At 39.1% G+C, this 16,138-nt stretch overlaps 1 protein-coding gene across 1 annotated transcript in view; it reads right to left on the reverse strand.

Annotated features, from left to right (window-relative positions):
* The window catches only part of LVRN (laeverin), a 79,043-nt gene that overhangs the window by 32,572 nt on the left and 30,333 nt on the right, over positions 1-16,138 (reverse strand). Inside the window, exon 5 of the mRNA XM_087430315.1 lies at positions 457-618. Within this exon, the coding sequence (XP_087286441.1) occupies positions 457-618 (162 nt within the window). The remainder of the gene's footprint in view (positions 1-456; positions 619-16,138) is intronic.

Here is a 16,138-nt window from a genome sequence, read left to right on the forward strand (position 1 = left end):
CTGCTTATCTCACTGACACCAATATTGCCTACATCCCGTTAACCTCTCTCTAAAACACCAAAAAAAAAAAAATCCAAGTTTATCACAATCTCCTGATGAAATGTGGATATCTTTCAGTGACATTTTACAATATCCCTTATCTTAAGATGGAATGAAAACAAATCATCAGCGCTCTGCTTGGCTTACTTTTTCTGAAGAGGATTTTGTGGAGCACAGTTAATCTTTGGATGTAAATAGTGGACCCTCAAATGGACTGTAAGGTCTCATCAATACGATCCACCACCAATAGTTCAAATCCACCCGGGATCTGATTACACAGATCCTTCCTTGCTTTAACTCACTCCCACTTTTAGAACAATTTTTTAAAATTTGGTATACAGCAGGGTTTTTTGGTTTTGCTATTTTTGGTAGAACAGCTGGAAAATATCTTCATGTAAATAAGAAAGAACATTTTACCACATGCCTGATGTCCGATCTCATGGGAGACAATGGAGAAGATCACAGTCTTCTTTTCTGTTAGCTGATCCTCTGGTTGTAGCAACAATAATGACTCGTCGAACACCAGTAGTCCCCAATTTTCCATTGCACGTTTGTCAAAAGTAGGCAAGGCAATTATATCTAAGTGGATTTAAATGTAAGGAAAAATGAAATCATCTCTTCTAAAAAATTTGAAATTTCCAGATATAAATATTTCAAAATGAAATTATAAAACTACTGAAAGAAAATACAAGTGACTATTTATAATCTGAGGGGAGAGAAGGCTTTATATACTAATACCAGAGACAAAAGCCAGAAAATAAATTGTTTTGACTATATAAAAATCAAACACTTCTGATAAAGGACTTGTATGCAAAATATACGAACTCTTAAAACTCAACAATAAAATAAACAACTCTACAAAACTGGCAAAAGATCTAAACAGATACTTCACTAAAGAAGATATACAAATGGCAAAATAAGCATATGCAAAGATGCTCAAAATCTTATGTCATTAGGAAATTGCAAATTTTTTAAATTTAACTAATTAATTTATTTTAGTGTGTTTGTGTGTGTGTGAGGAAGATCAGTCCTGAGCTAACATCCATACCAATCCTCCTCTTTTTGCTGAGGAAGACTGGCCCTGAGCTAACATCCATGGCCATCTTCCTCCACTTTATATGGGACGCCGCCACAGCATGGCCTGACAAGCGGTGTGTCGGTGCACGCCCGGGATCCGAACCTGGGTTCGCCAGCTCTGCGCACTTAACCGCTACGCCACAGGGCCGGCCCCAGGAAATTGTGAATTAAAACAACAATGAGATACCACTACACCTTGGTTAGGATGGCTAAAATTCAAAACACAACACCAAATGCTGGAGAAGATGTGGAACAACAGGAACTCTCATTCATTGCTGGTGGGAATGCAAAATGGTATAGCCACTTTGGAAGACAGTTTAGCAGTTTCTTATAAAGCTAAATACAGGCTGACCATACAGTCTAGCAACTGAGCTCCTAGTATTTACCCAAATGAGTTGAAACCTTATGTCCATACAAAAACTTGCACACAAATGTTTATAGCATCTTTATTGATAATTGCCCAAAATGGGAAGCGATCAAGACATCCTTCAATAGGTGAATGGATAAACAAGTCATGGTACATCCATACAATGGAGTATTATTCAGTGATGAAAAAAAATAAGCTATCAAGCTATGAAAAGTCATGGAGAAACCTTAAATGCATAATTACTAAGTGAAAGAAGCCAGTATAGAAAAGCTACACATGGTATTATTCCAACTATATCTCATTATGGAAAAGGCAAAACTATAGAGATAATAAAAAGATCAGTGGTTTTCAGGGACTTTGGGGAAAGGAGGAGGATGAATAGGTGGAGCACAGGGAATTTTTATGATAGTGAAACTATTCTGTATGATACTGTAATGGCGGATACATGTATTATACATTTGTCAAAACTCAAAGAACTGTACAACACAAAGAGTGAACTCTAAAGTAAACTATGGACTTTAGTTAATAATAATGTATCACTATTGGTTCATTAATTGTAACAAATGTACCATACCAATGCAAGATGTTAACAATAGCAGAAACTGGAGGGAGGGATGGAGTTGGGGGGAAGGGAGAGAAGGTATGTGGGAACTCTCCACACTTTCTGCCAATTTTTCTGTAAACCTAAAACTGCTCTAAAAAATAAAGTCTATTTAAAATCAAATATTTTAGTTCACCAAAAGACATCATAAACAAATTTGAAAGGCAAACTACAAACTGGGAAAAATATTTGCAGCATATGTCACAACTAGACAATATTTTTTCAATATTTAAAGAACTCTGACAAATCAAAAAGAAAGAACAAAAATGTGAGCAATTCACTAAATAAATAATTCAAACAGTCAAAACTCTTATTTAAAATGTTCAACTTCAGGGATTGTTGGGAAGATGGCGGTGTAGGAGGACTCTGAACCCACCTCCTCCCACAGACACAACAAATCTACAACTACCTGTGGAACAATTACCTCTGAGAGAGATCTGGAAACTGGATAAAAAGAACCCCAACAACAAGGGACAACACTGACAGAGGTAGAAGAGGCAGAAATACCATCTGCTGAGGAAAAAAACACATTCTAGCTGTGGCGCTTCACAGCCAAGAGCAATCTTAAGATGGTAAGCTTTTCCTGCAGAAGCAGAGGATCTGAGTGGGAGAGCTATGCCACAATAAGCAGCCTTTGAATTCAGCACAACCAAGATGAGTGCCTTAATATCTGGCTTTGCTGGCTATTAAAACCAATGAGGAATACTCCCAGAAAAGCTATTGAACATAAGAGAAAGAAAAGCCTGCTCTTAAAGGGCCTGCACATAGATTCACCTGTTCTGGAAACCAACACAAAATCACCAGAAAGAAAGGTGCATAGTCCTTTGGTAAAACAGACTCACTTGATAAGCTCTGAGTGCATCTCAGAGAGGCAGGAGGTGGCTGGGCCCACCTCCCCAGGGAAGAGACACTGGTAGCAGGCATTATTGCGACCTAGTATAGGTGTGCTGACACAGATGCTGGCAGACACCATTGGATTTCTTCCTCTGGCCTGTTAGCACAGGGCTTTGCCCTGCCCACTAGAGCACCAATTTAATCCAGCTCAGCCAGGGCAGGCAGCCCACCCTCGGGACTGGCCCCGCCCACCAGCAAGCCCATGGGGGACAGTGTTGGCAGGGTGTGTGGGCCTGTGAGCAGTGGCGTGGGTCAGCTGCAACAGACTTATGGCACTGGCCATCTCAAATAGCCATTCAGGGGATCTGCCCCACCTTCCAATGCCTGAAACAATTGTGTGCCTCCACGCCTGGGGCTGGTCCCAGCCAGTTGCGCTCATTAGAGAGCTGACAACGGCCTTGCAGGCCAGAGGCCTACAGCAATTGTGAGCTCCTGAGCCTACCAACCAGCCTGCTGGAGGCCTGACTCACTTAACAGCAAAACAGCAGCGGGTGTATGCTATTAGACCTTGTAGCCAGCTGTGCTGAGGCTTGGCCCACCCAATAAAGTGACTACAGTGACTGTAGCAGCTGCACATGGCTGAGCATTAAAACCAGCTGGCCGGGGGGCCAGCCTAGCCTACTCCCACAACAGAAGGGCAAATGTAGCCCACACAGAGGACACTCATGGAACATTTAGAACTGGTGATGAGAAGGAAGCACATTGCTGGGCACCACAAGGCATCTCTTACATAAACCCACATCTCCAAGATCGGGAGACATAGCTGATTAATCTAATACATAGATACAAGCACAGAGAAGTAGGCAAAATGAGGCGACAAAGGAATATATTCCAAATAAGGGAACAGGATAAATTCTCAGAAAAAGAACTAAATGAAACAGAGATAAACAATACCTGACAAAGAGTACAAACTAATAGTCATAAAGATGCTCACTGATCTTGGGAGAAGAAGAAATGAACACAGTGAGAAATTCAACAAAGAACTGGAAAATTAAAAAAGAACCAATCGGGGGCTGGCCCCATGGCGTAGCGGTTAAGTGCACGCGCTCCACTGCTGGCAGCCTGGGTTCAGATCCCGGGTGTGCACCAATGCACTGCTTGTCAGGCCATGCTGTGGTGGTGTCCCATATAAAAAAAAGTGGAGGAAGATGGGCACAAATGTTAGCCCAGGGCCAGTCTTCCTCAGCAAAAAGAGGAGGATTGGCATATATGTTAGCTCAGGGCTGATCTTCCTCACAAAACAAAACAAAACAAAAAAAGAACCAATCAGAACTGAAGAATACATTAATGGAAATGAAAAATTCACCAGAGGGAATCAACAGCAGAGTAGATGACACAGAACAGATCAGTGAACTGGACTAAACAGTAGAGGAAATCACTCAAACTGAACAGAAAAAAGAAAAAAGAACTAAAAAGAACGAGGACAGTCTAAGGGACCTCTGGGACAACATCAAGCACACTAACATCCATATTGTAGGTGTCCCAGAAGGAGAAGAGAGAGACAAAGGGGCAGAGAACCCATTTGAAGAAATAATAGCTGAAAACTTTCCTAACCTAAGGAAGGAAACAGACATCCAGGTACAGGAAGCACAAAGAGCACTAAACAAGATGAATCCAAAGAGGCCCACATCAAGACACGTTATAATTAAAATGTCAAGAATTAAAGATGAAGAGCGAATCCTAAAAGCTGCAAGAGAAAGGCAACAAGTTACATACAAAGGAAACCCCATAAAGCTATCAGCTGACTTCTTAGCAGAAACTTTGCAGGCTAGAAGGGAGTGGCAAGATATATTGAAAGTGCTGAAAGGAATAAACCTAGAGCCAGGAATACTCGACCAGGCAAGGTTATCATTCAGAATGGAACGAGAGATAAAGAGTTTTCCAGACAAGCAAAAACTAAAGGAGTTTATCACCAATAAACCAGCCTTACAAGAAATATTAAAGGGACTTATTTAAGTGGAAAAGAAAGGCCCACAAATAGAAGTAAGAAAATTATCAAAGAAAAAAAAAATCACTGGTAAAAACAAATATACAGTAAAGGTAGCAGATCAACCACTTATAAGCTAATATGAAGGTCAAAAGACAAAAGTACTAAAAATATCTATCTCCAAGATGAGAGGGTAAGGGATACATGCATACAAAAAAAGGTTAAATATGATATCAAAAACATAAAACGTGGGAAGAGGGGAGTAAAAGTGTAGGGCTTTTAGTAAGAGGTCAAACTTAAGAGATCATCAACTTAATATAGATTGCTATTTACATGGGTTATTATATATGAACCTCATGGTAATCACAAACCAGAAACCTATTATAAATACATAAAAAATTAAGAGAAAGGAACCCAAACATAATACTAAAGAAAGCCATCAAATCACAAAGGAAGAGAGCAAGAGAAGAAGAAAGGAACAGAGAAGAACTACCAAAACACCCATTAAAAAAGTAACAAAATGGCAATAAGTACATACTTGTCAATAGCTACTTTAAATGTCAATGGACTAAATGCTCCAATCAAAAGACAAAGCGTGGCTGAATGGATAAAAAAGACACATTTAGGCCTGAAGACACTCACAAACTGAAAGTGAAGGGATGGAAAAAGACGCTCCATGCAAATGGCAATGAAAAGAAAGCTGCTGTAGCAATATTTACATCAGACAAAATAGACCTTAAAACAAAAACTGTAACAAGAGACAAAGGACTGCACTACATAAAGATAAAGGGAACAATCCAACAAGAGGACATAACACTTGTAAATATCTATGCACCCAACAGAGGAGCACCTAAATATATAAAGCAATTATTAACAGACAGAAAAGGAGAAATAGACAGTAACACAATAATAGTAGGGAACTTCAATACTCCACTTACATCAATGGATGGATCATCCATACAGAAGATCAATAAGGAACCATTGGCTTTAAATGACACATTAGACTAGATGGAGTTAGCAGAGATATACAGAACATTCCATCCAAAAATCCCAAATACACATTCTTTTCAAATTCTCCAGGATAGATCACATATTAGGCCACAAAACAAGTCTCAATAAATTTAAAAAGATTGAAATAATACTAAGCATCTTTTCTGACCACAACACTATGAAACTAGAAATCAACTACAAGAAGAAAGCTGGAAAAGCTACAAATATGTCGAGATTAAACAAAACGCTACTGAACACCTATTGGGTCAATGAAAAAATCAAAGGAGAAATCAAGGGCCGGCTCCGTGGCTTAGCGGTTAAGTGCGCGCGCTCTGATGCTGGCGGCCCGGGTTCGGATCCCGGGAGCGCCCCGAAGCACCACTTCTCCGTCCAACGTGAGGCCGAGTCCCACGTACAGCAACTAGAAGGATGTGAACCTATGACATACAACTATCTACTGGGGCTTTGGGGGGAAAAAACTGAATAAATAAAAATCTTTAAAAAAATACCTGAAGACAAATGAAAATACAACATGCCAAAATTTATGGGACACAGCACAAGCAGTACTGAGAGAAGTTCATAGCAATACAGGCTTACTTCAACAAATATGAAAAATTTCAAATAAACAATCTAACAGTGAACCTAAAGAAACCAGAGAAAGAAGAACAAACAAAGCCCAAAATCAGTAGAAGGAAGGAAATAATAAAAATCAGAGCAGAAATAAATGAAATAGAGACTGAAAAAAAGAATGGAAAAAAAATCAATGAAACTAAGAGCCAGTTCTTTGAAAAGATAAACAAAATGACAAACCTTTAGCTAGACTCACAAAGAAATAAAGAGAGAAGGCTCAAATAAACAAAATCAGAACTGAAAGAGGAGAAATTATAACAGACACCTCAGAAATACAAAGGATTATAAGACAATAGTATGAAAAGCTATATGAGAACAAATTGGATAATCTAGAAGAAATGGATAAATTCTTAGAATCATGCAATCTTCCAAAACTGAATCAAGAAGAAATTTGTGATAGAGAAGAGAAGAAAATTTGAGGAGACAAATCACCAGTAAGGAGATTGAAACAGTAATCAAAAACCTCCCCAAAAATAAAAGCCCAGGACCAGACAGCTTCCCCCAGTGAATTCTACCAAACATTCAGAGAAGTCTTAATACCTACCCTTCTCAAACTCTTCCAAAATACTGAAGAGGAGGGGAAGCTTCCTAACTCAGTCTATGAGGTCAACATTACCCTGATACTGAGACCAGACAAAAACAACACACAAAAAAGAAAATTACAGGCCAATATCGCTAATGAACATAGATGCAAAAAATCCTCAACAAGATACTAGCAAATTGAACACAACAATACAGTAAAAATATCATACACCGTGATAAAGTGAGATTTATTCCAGGGATGCAGGGATGGTTCAACATTGACAAATCAATCAACATGATACACCACATCAACAAAATGAAGAATAAAAATCGCATGATCATCTCAATAGATGCAGAGAAAGCATTCGACAAGACACAGCATCCATTTACAATAAAAACTCTGAATAAAACGGGTATAGAAGGAAAGTATCTCAACATAATAAAGGCCATATATGACAAACTCACAGCTAATATCATTCTCAATGGTGAAAAACTGAAAGCTAACCCTTTAAGAAGAGGAACCAGACAAGGATGCCCACTTTCACCACTCCTATTTAACATAGTATTGGAAGTCCTAGCCAGAGCAATCAGGCAAGAAAAAAAGATAAAAGGAATCCAGAGTGGAAAGGAAGAAGTAAAACTGTCACTGTTTGCAGATGACATGATTTTATATATAGAAAATCCGAAAGAATCCACCAAAAAACTATTAGAAATAATAAATGAATACAGTCAAGTTGCATGATACAAAATAAACATACAAAAATTAGTTGTGTTTCTATACCCTAACAACAAAATAGCAGAAAGAGAAATTAAGAATACAATTCCAGGGCCATCTCATGATCTAGTGGTTAAGTTCAGTGCATTCCACTTTGGCAGCTCGGGTTTGGTTCCCAGGCGTAGACCTACACCACTTGCCAGTGGCCATGCTGTGGTGGTGACCCACATACAAAATAGAGGAAAATTGGCACAGATGTTAGCTCAGGGCCAATGTTCCTCAAGCAAAAAGAGGAAGATTGGCAACGGATGTTAGCTCAGAGCCAATCTTCCTCAGAAAATAAAAAGAATACAATTCCATTTATGATTGGAACAAAAAGAATAAAATATGTAGGAATAAATTTAACCAAAGAGGTGAAACACTTCTACACTGAAAACTATAAAACATTGTTGAAAGAAATCAAAGAAAACTCGAAGAAATGGGAAGATATTCTGTGCTCATGCACTGGAAGAATTAACATAGTGAAAATGTCCATACTTCCTAAAGCAATCTACAGATTCAATGCAATCCCTATCAAAGCCCCAACAACATTTTTCACAGAAAAAGAACAAAGAATCCTAAAATTTATATAGCATAATGAAAGAGCCCAAATAGCAAAAGAAATTCCGAGAAAAAAGAACAAAGTTGGAGGTATCATACTTCCTGATTTAAAAATATACTACAAAGCTATAGTAATCAAAATAGCACAAAAACAGACACATAGATCAATGGAATAGAATAGACAGCCCAGAAATAAACCCACACATCTATGGACAGCTAATCTTCGACAAGGGAGGCAAGAAAACACAATGGAGAAAGGAAAGTCTCTTCAATAAACGATGGTGGGAAAACTGGACAGCCACATGCAAAAGAGTGAAAGTAGACCACTATCTTACACAAAAATTAACTCAAAATGGATTAAAGACTTGAATGTAAGACCTGTAACCATAAAACTCCTAGAATAAAATATAGGCAGTACACTCTTTGACATCAGTATTAGCAGTATCTTTTCAAATGTCATGTCTACTCAGGCAAGTGAAACAAAAGAAAACAAACAAATGGGACATCAGACTAAAAAGCTTCTCTACAGCAAAGGAAACCATCAACAAAATGAAAAGACAACCCACTAACTGGGAGAAAATATTTGCAAATCATATATCCGGTAAGGGGTTAATTTCCAAAATATATAAAAAACTCATACAACTCAACAACACAAAAACAAACAACCCGATCAAAAAATGGGCAGAGGATATGAACAGACATTTTTCCAAAGAAGATATACAGATGGCCAACAGGCACACGAAAAGATGTTCAACATCACTAATTATTAGGGAAATGCAAATCAGAACTACAATGAGATATCACCTCACACCCGTCAGAATGGCTATAACTAACAAGACAAGAAATAAAAAGTGTTTGGAGAGATGTGGAGAAAAGAGAACCCTCATACCCTGCTGGTGGGAATGCAAACTGGTGCAGCCACTATGGAAAACAGTATGGAGATTTCTCAAAAAATTAAAAATAGAAATACCACATGATCCAGCTATCCCACTACTGGATATTTATCCAAAAACATGTAAATAAGAATTCAAAGAGATTTATGCATCCCTATGTTCATTGCAGCATTATTCACAATAGCCAAGACATAGAAACAACCTAAGTGCCCATCAAGGGATAAATGGATAAAGGTGTGGTGTATATACACAGTGGAATACCACTCAGCTATAAAAAAAGATGAAACCTTGCCATTTGCGACAACAGGGATGGACCTTGAAGGTATTATGCTAAGCGAAATAAGTCAGACGGAGAAAGTCAAGAACTGTATGATTTCACTTATAAGTGGAAGATAAAAACAACAACAACAAACACATAGACGCAGAGATTAGACTGGTGGTTACCAGAAGGTAAAGGGGGAAGGAGGAGGACGAAAGGAGTCATAGGGCACATGTGTGTGGTGATGGATGGTAATTAGCCTTGTATGGTGAACATGATGTAGTCTATACAGAAATCGAAATATAATGATGTACACCTGAAATTTATACACTGTTATATATCAATGTTACCACAGTAAAAAAAGTAAAAAAGATGGGGCCGGCCCAATGGTGAAGAGGTTGTGTGTGTGCGCTCCACTGCGGTGGCCCAGGGTTCGCAGTTTAGGATCCCCAGCATGCACCGATGCACCGCTTGTCAAGCCATGCTGTGGCGGCATCCCATATAATGCAGAGGAAGATGGGCATGGATGTTAGCCCAGGGCCAATCTTCCTCAAGAAAAAAGGCTAGGATTGGCATCGGATGTTAGCTCAGGGCTAGTCCTCCTCACACACACAAAAAAAAAGTAAAAAAGAAATGGTCAACTTCATCAGTTATCAAAAACAAAAATTAAAACAATGTTATAACTTACTCTTTCAAATGTTTGAGATTAATAATTAGTATTGGTTAGTATTAGTGTCAATAATTAATATTATAATTAGGTATAGGAAAACTGACATATAGCCAGTTGGTGAGGGTGTGAACTTGTACAATCTTTCTGGAGCAATCCAGCAAAATGCTTCATAATCTTTAAAAATGTTCCCACTCTTTGACTTTTGGAATTATACTAAGACAAATGGCATGGATATTTATAAACATTTCTTTACAAGGGTTTTCTTTAGTGTTTTAAAAGTGGCCCCCCAAAATGGTAGAATCAGTCCAAATGTTCAACCACTGAGGATTAAATATTTTGTCAGATTGATATGTAGGTATTCTATGTCTTAAAAATGACAACAAAAAAGAATATTTAGTTATCTGGATCATGTTGCTACATACTGTTAACTTAAATAAAAAAAACTATTCAAAGAACCGTGTCAACTCTATGGTACCATCTTTGTTAAAAACAAAGAAGGAAATACAGAGAAAGGCAGAGATTGAGACTAAAGAAGACATTGGGACAATAAGGCCAAATGTTAGCCGTGGTAATCTCTGCGTGGCAGCATTTCAGGAGATTTTTCTCTCTTTTTTTTTTGCTTTTCCTTATTTTTCCACACTTTTCTACAGTGTGATCATTTATTACTTTTATAACTAGAGGAACAATAAACGTTTTTATTTTCTTTTGCTAATGGAACAAATATCGTTCTTATAATCCATGCTACATTTGCCTAATGAATGTTCTACACTGTGCTATGTTCAATAATTTAAGTTGACTTTACACGTGGTTGAAGTTGACAGTGTATAGTAAAGTGTACCCAGATTATTAAGTGGCCTCCACCAGTCAATGCTCTATTATCTTTGGGCATACTTAGTTGCCTCAGCCTAGGTTTCCCCTTCTTCTAAGCTTCCTTTTCCTCCATCCACACCCATCCTACCCCGAAACCCACCCACTTTTCTCACAAAAAACTGCTCTGCTCCACTCAAGACAAGCTCTGTTGTTCTCTGCAACCACTGAGCCTTTCTCTGCTCAAGCTGGTTGCTCTCCCAGGATACCCCCTGCTCAATCTATGAATGCCACCAATACTTGTGGTCTAATCTCACCAACTCTAAGAAGCCATTTCTTTCCAACTCTAATAACTATTAAAAAAAATTTTTTTTTTTACTTCAGATGCATAGAATTGGAGTAAACAAAATTCTTGTTTCTTGATAAACTATCATCATTGGTTCACACACGACCCAGTTTTATTTTAATGATTAACTCATTATTTTAAAATAATAATACAAATACCCATAAATCTGCCACTTACCCTTTACAACAGGAGTCGGCAAACTTTTTCTGTAAAGGGCCAGAGAGTAAATATTTTTGGTTTTTCAGGCTGTGTTTTCTGTTGCATATTGAACTCTAGCATCACAGTGCAAAAGCTAGATACTACATATGCCAGAAACAATATGTGAGCAAAGGAGCATGCTGTGTTCCAATAAAACAATTTATGGACCCTGAAATTTGAATTTCATATAATTTCCATGTGTCACAAAATATTATTATTCTTTTGATTTTTTTCAACCACTTAAAAATGTAAAAACCATTCTTAGCTCATGGGCCACATAAAAATGGGCAATGGGCTGGATTTGATAGTTCACCAATCCCTAATTTAGAATATTACTAATAACTCACATTGTGATATGCAGACCAGCAGCATCAGCACCTCCTGGGAACTTATTAGAAATGAAAATTCTGGAACCAACACCACACCTAATGAATCAGAAATTCTGGGGTCAGGAGCAGCAATCTGTGTTTTAACAAGCCTTCCAGGGGATTCCAATGCATGCTCAAGTTTGAGAGCAGCTGACTTAACATCTTTCTCTGTGCTCCTTCTCAACTCATCCTTTAGCCTACTCTTCCAGGGCTTCACTACTATCCTACCTTTTGTATTTATCATTCCCTTGCTTTAAAAATATATATACATACATGCTTAAATATTGTATTGTTTAGGTACTTGTTTGTGTTTTTTTGGTGAGGAAGATTAGCCCTGAGCTAACATCTGTTCCCAGTCCTCCTCTTTTCGCTAGGAAGATTGGCCCTGGGCTAACATCCGTGCCCATCTTCCTCCACTTTATATACGTGATGCCTGCAACAGCATAGCTTGATACGCGGTGCGTAAGTCCACGCCCAGGATCCAAACCGGCGAACCCCAGGCTGCTGATGCAGAGCGTGCGAACTTAATCACTGTGCCACTGGGTCGGCCCTGTTTAGTTACTTTTTTTAACTTTAGAAAGAGTGTTTCATTTTCATTGCTATATAGTTTTCCATTGTGTGAATGAACCACAATTTATCCATCCATTCTCCTGTCAATAACCCCTTTGGTTGCTTTCATTTTGGGGCTGTCATGAAAAGTGTAGCTATGAACATTCTTGCTCATGTCTTCTGTACATATGTGCTCAAATGCCTCTTGGGGATGTATCTAGGAATGGAACTACTGGGTTTTAAGGTATTCTAATGATCAACACTGCAGGATAATAAATGTATTTCAGGGTTGTAACAATTGATACTTCCTTCAACAATGTCACTTTCTAACACTTGGCATTTGTCAGAATGCCTACTTTTTGACAATTGAATAGGTATAAAATGGTGCCTCCTTGTGGCCTTGGATATTCATTTCTCAGGTTACTTAATGAGGTTAAATATCTCTTAAGTTTATTAGCCATGTGTCTGCTTTTCTGTAAAATATCTATTCAGATATCTTTTACTTGTTTTTCTATTGTATTTTTCTTATTTATTTGTAGATGTTCTTTATGTATTTGGGATATTCCAATCACCACTTCTGAATCCTCTTTCTTTTAAGACTTTTACTTAGCTAGTACATTATCTCCTGCTTAGTAATCTGTTGCTTTCGTTTCTAACATTTAGAAGCTATCTCCCTAACTCAGCTGCTTGAACAGAGCCTCAGCCAACTACTTCTTTTGCATTCACAGAGCACCTAGAAAAGTAATAGGTAATAGTATTTACTCAGTAGATTCTCATTGATTATGGTCATTATTTCACTGCTTTATGACTTATATTGCACTTGAGTTTTATTGCTACAAAAATACAAATCATGCTGGGACATATAATACATATAGTTAGTCACTATTGATACAAATTAACAGCATAATAAAAACTTTAGGGAAGTTGCCATTTTAAAAGTTTGCAAATCTTACATGCCCACATTTATTCCTAAAAGCATCATGCCACTTTTTCTCTCAAAACATATAACAACCCAAACAGCCAATTCTACCAGTCTCTGTAATATTTTGATATTTCAGTCCACTTTTGACTTTAAACCGAGTGAATTAAAATGAAAGCACCATCAGAAAAAGTCTCTTCTATACAATAGATACATGAACATGGTTTAGATTCCAAGGCTCAGAATTCATTGACAAGCTACAAGAGCAATACGAGAGAAATAAACACAGTGGCTTTTCACCTGACTCACTGAGAGTGAGAGTTCGGCACCCGTGGGAAATGCTGGTAGGGAAAGTATGGTTTGTTTTTTGTTTTCTGGTTTTTTTAAGTGATTCTACCAAGAGTTAAAGTAAAATAGGAAATATTAGTTTATCTTTTTCTTAAAGATCCCATAATAAATAAACTCCTTATTTTAATCATCTATCAAAATGCAATTTTGATTGAACACCTCCTATGTGTGCTCATAGAGTAACATTGGTTGAGATGCTATGAAGGACACCAAAAAAAATGCCAAATACAGGCTGACCCAGTAGCGTAGTAGTTAAGTTTGCATGCTTCACTCTGGCAGCCTGGGGTTCACCGGTTCGGATCCTAGGTCCAGACATACACACTGCTCGTCAAGCCATGCTATGGCCACATCCCACATACAAAATAGAGGAAGATTGGCACAGATGTTAGCTCAGGGGGAATCTTCCTCATCAAAAGAAATAAAGTGCTAAATATACCCCTGACTTCCAGGAGTTGATAATCTAGTCAGAATTTACATGGAACTACTGAACTAATTGAATGTATTTATTCCTCTCACCAAAAAAAAGTTCACTATTTACCACTCTGAGAGAAGCACTGTCACAGGCTCCGAGGGTACAAAGGAAAAGACAATCCCGATCCTGATCCCAAGTTACCCTTGACCTAATAGGAAAACAATTAGGATCTAGTAGATCAAGGGCTTGAATGCAGGGGTACACGGGATGCTGTGGAAGCATAAGAAAGGGAGTCAGGGAAAGCTTCCTGGACGAGGCAGCACTGAGTTGAGAAATGTAAGAATCAACCAGTTGGGTGAAAAGCATTGCAGGATGTGCAAACTGCATGTGCAAGAGCCTGAAGAAGAGGAGAGGAAGATGAGAGTGTAGGAGAGGACAGAGACAGTACCAGAGCATCCTTCCCACTCCGAGGAACTGCCAAAAGCCCCAAGAGGTTGGCAAGAGACGCACTGTTGTAAAGACAGGGTATGAAGTTCGACCTTTATCCTCAGGGCAATAGAAGCCACAGAGAGGTTTTAAAGAGGACAGTAACATGATTGGATTTTGCTTTGGAAAGATCCCTCTGGCTTCAATGTGGAAAATGGATTGGAGGGGGCAAGAGGAAAAGTGGTGGAACCAGACCAGGGCTGTTATGGTAGAGATGTTAGTGATGCAAACTAGGGAGCACACAGGGGGATGGGAAGAAGTGGATGGAGGTAGACGTAATAAGGAGGTGACTAACTGGATGGAGGAGATGCTTTGATGAACAGGGTATCAAGAACAACTCTGGACTTCTCTTTATCTAAATAAAGATAAATGGAACTTTTCTTGCCTAGACAAGGGTCATCTTGAGATCCTCCAGCCACAGACGTGCCAGAAGCTTGGTCTCCATGCCCAGGCTCAGGCTGCCTCCAACTCCCAAAATGACAGCTATTACCTCCAGGATCCCTGAGTGGGCCAAGGCTCCCATTCCTTCACTCCCCATTCCTCCTTAGCCAGAAGGATTGAGCTGCAGAGCCCCTGGCTTCCTGGGGTTCAGGAGGCTTGAGCTCCCACATATTTACTCCCCACCTTCTTCCACCATCTGCCAGTATAGGCAGAGCATCCTTTTTCCAAGACTTCGACTAACATGTCAGAGAAACAAAATACATTTACATGATACCCTCAATTTAGAGAGAAAAAACATTGAACAACTTTCTGAACCGAGTGACTCACACAATTTTAAGGACATACTGTACAGATCTATGAGAGATAAGATGTTTACATATTTCCTCGAGGATCATATTATGTTCACACATGATTCCAATTTTATACAACAAAAATTCACAGATGGGACCCCCTAGTCCTAATCCAATGACTCATGGCTAAAGAATATTTTTTAAGAAACCAACAAAACTAAAAGCAACAGGAGTAACTCACATGGGCTTGCTAAAAGGATCCAGAACATTGCATTGCACACTTGTGTTATGAAAGTGAAGGACAGAATGCAAGAGAGAAGCCAGGGTCTGGAGGATGTGAGGCTGTCAGTGAGTACCCAGAAGGGATCTAGAGGCTGAGAGCGGGGCCGGCCCAGTGGCTTAGCGGTTAAGTGCGCACGCTCCACTGCTGGTGGCCCGGGTTCGGATCCCGGGCGCGCACCGACGCACCGCTTCTCCGGCCATGCTGAGGCCACGTCCCACATACAGCAACTAGAAGGATGTGCAGCTATGACATACAACTATCTACTGGGGCTTTGGGGGAAAAAATAAAATAAATTTAGGCTGAGAGCTCTCTGAGCATGTGCTGGGCACATGGCACCATACAGAGAAAGAGCAGATGGGCCTCTATGTGTTCAGGAAGGTGGGGGACATAATGATGGGAGGCCAGTGGGGCTAACTCCAAAATAGCAGCTAAAGGGTGACAATGGTCCTTGGAGGCTCATTTGCATATCTTTTGACCTCAACCCAGGGCCCCCATAATAGGAAATCA

The sequence above is a fragment of the Ceratotherium simum genome, chromosome 4 (assembly GCF_057802395.1).
Source record: "Ceratotherium simum simum isolate JZ-2026a chromosome 4, ASM5780239v1, whole genome shotgun sequence".
Classification (NCBI taxonomy): domain Eukaryota; kingdom Metazoa; phylum Chordata; class Mammalia; order Perissodactyla; family Rhinocerotidae; genus Ceratotherium; species Ceratotherium simum.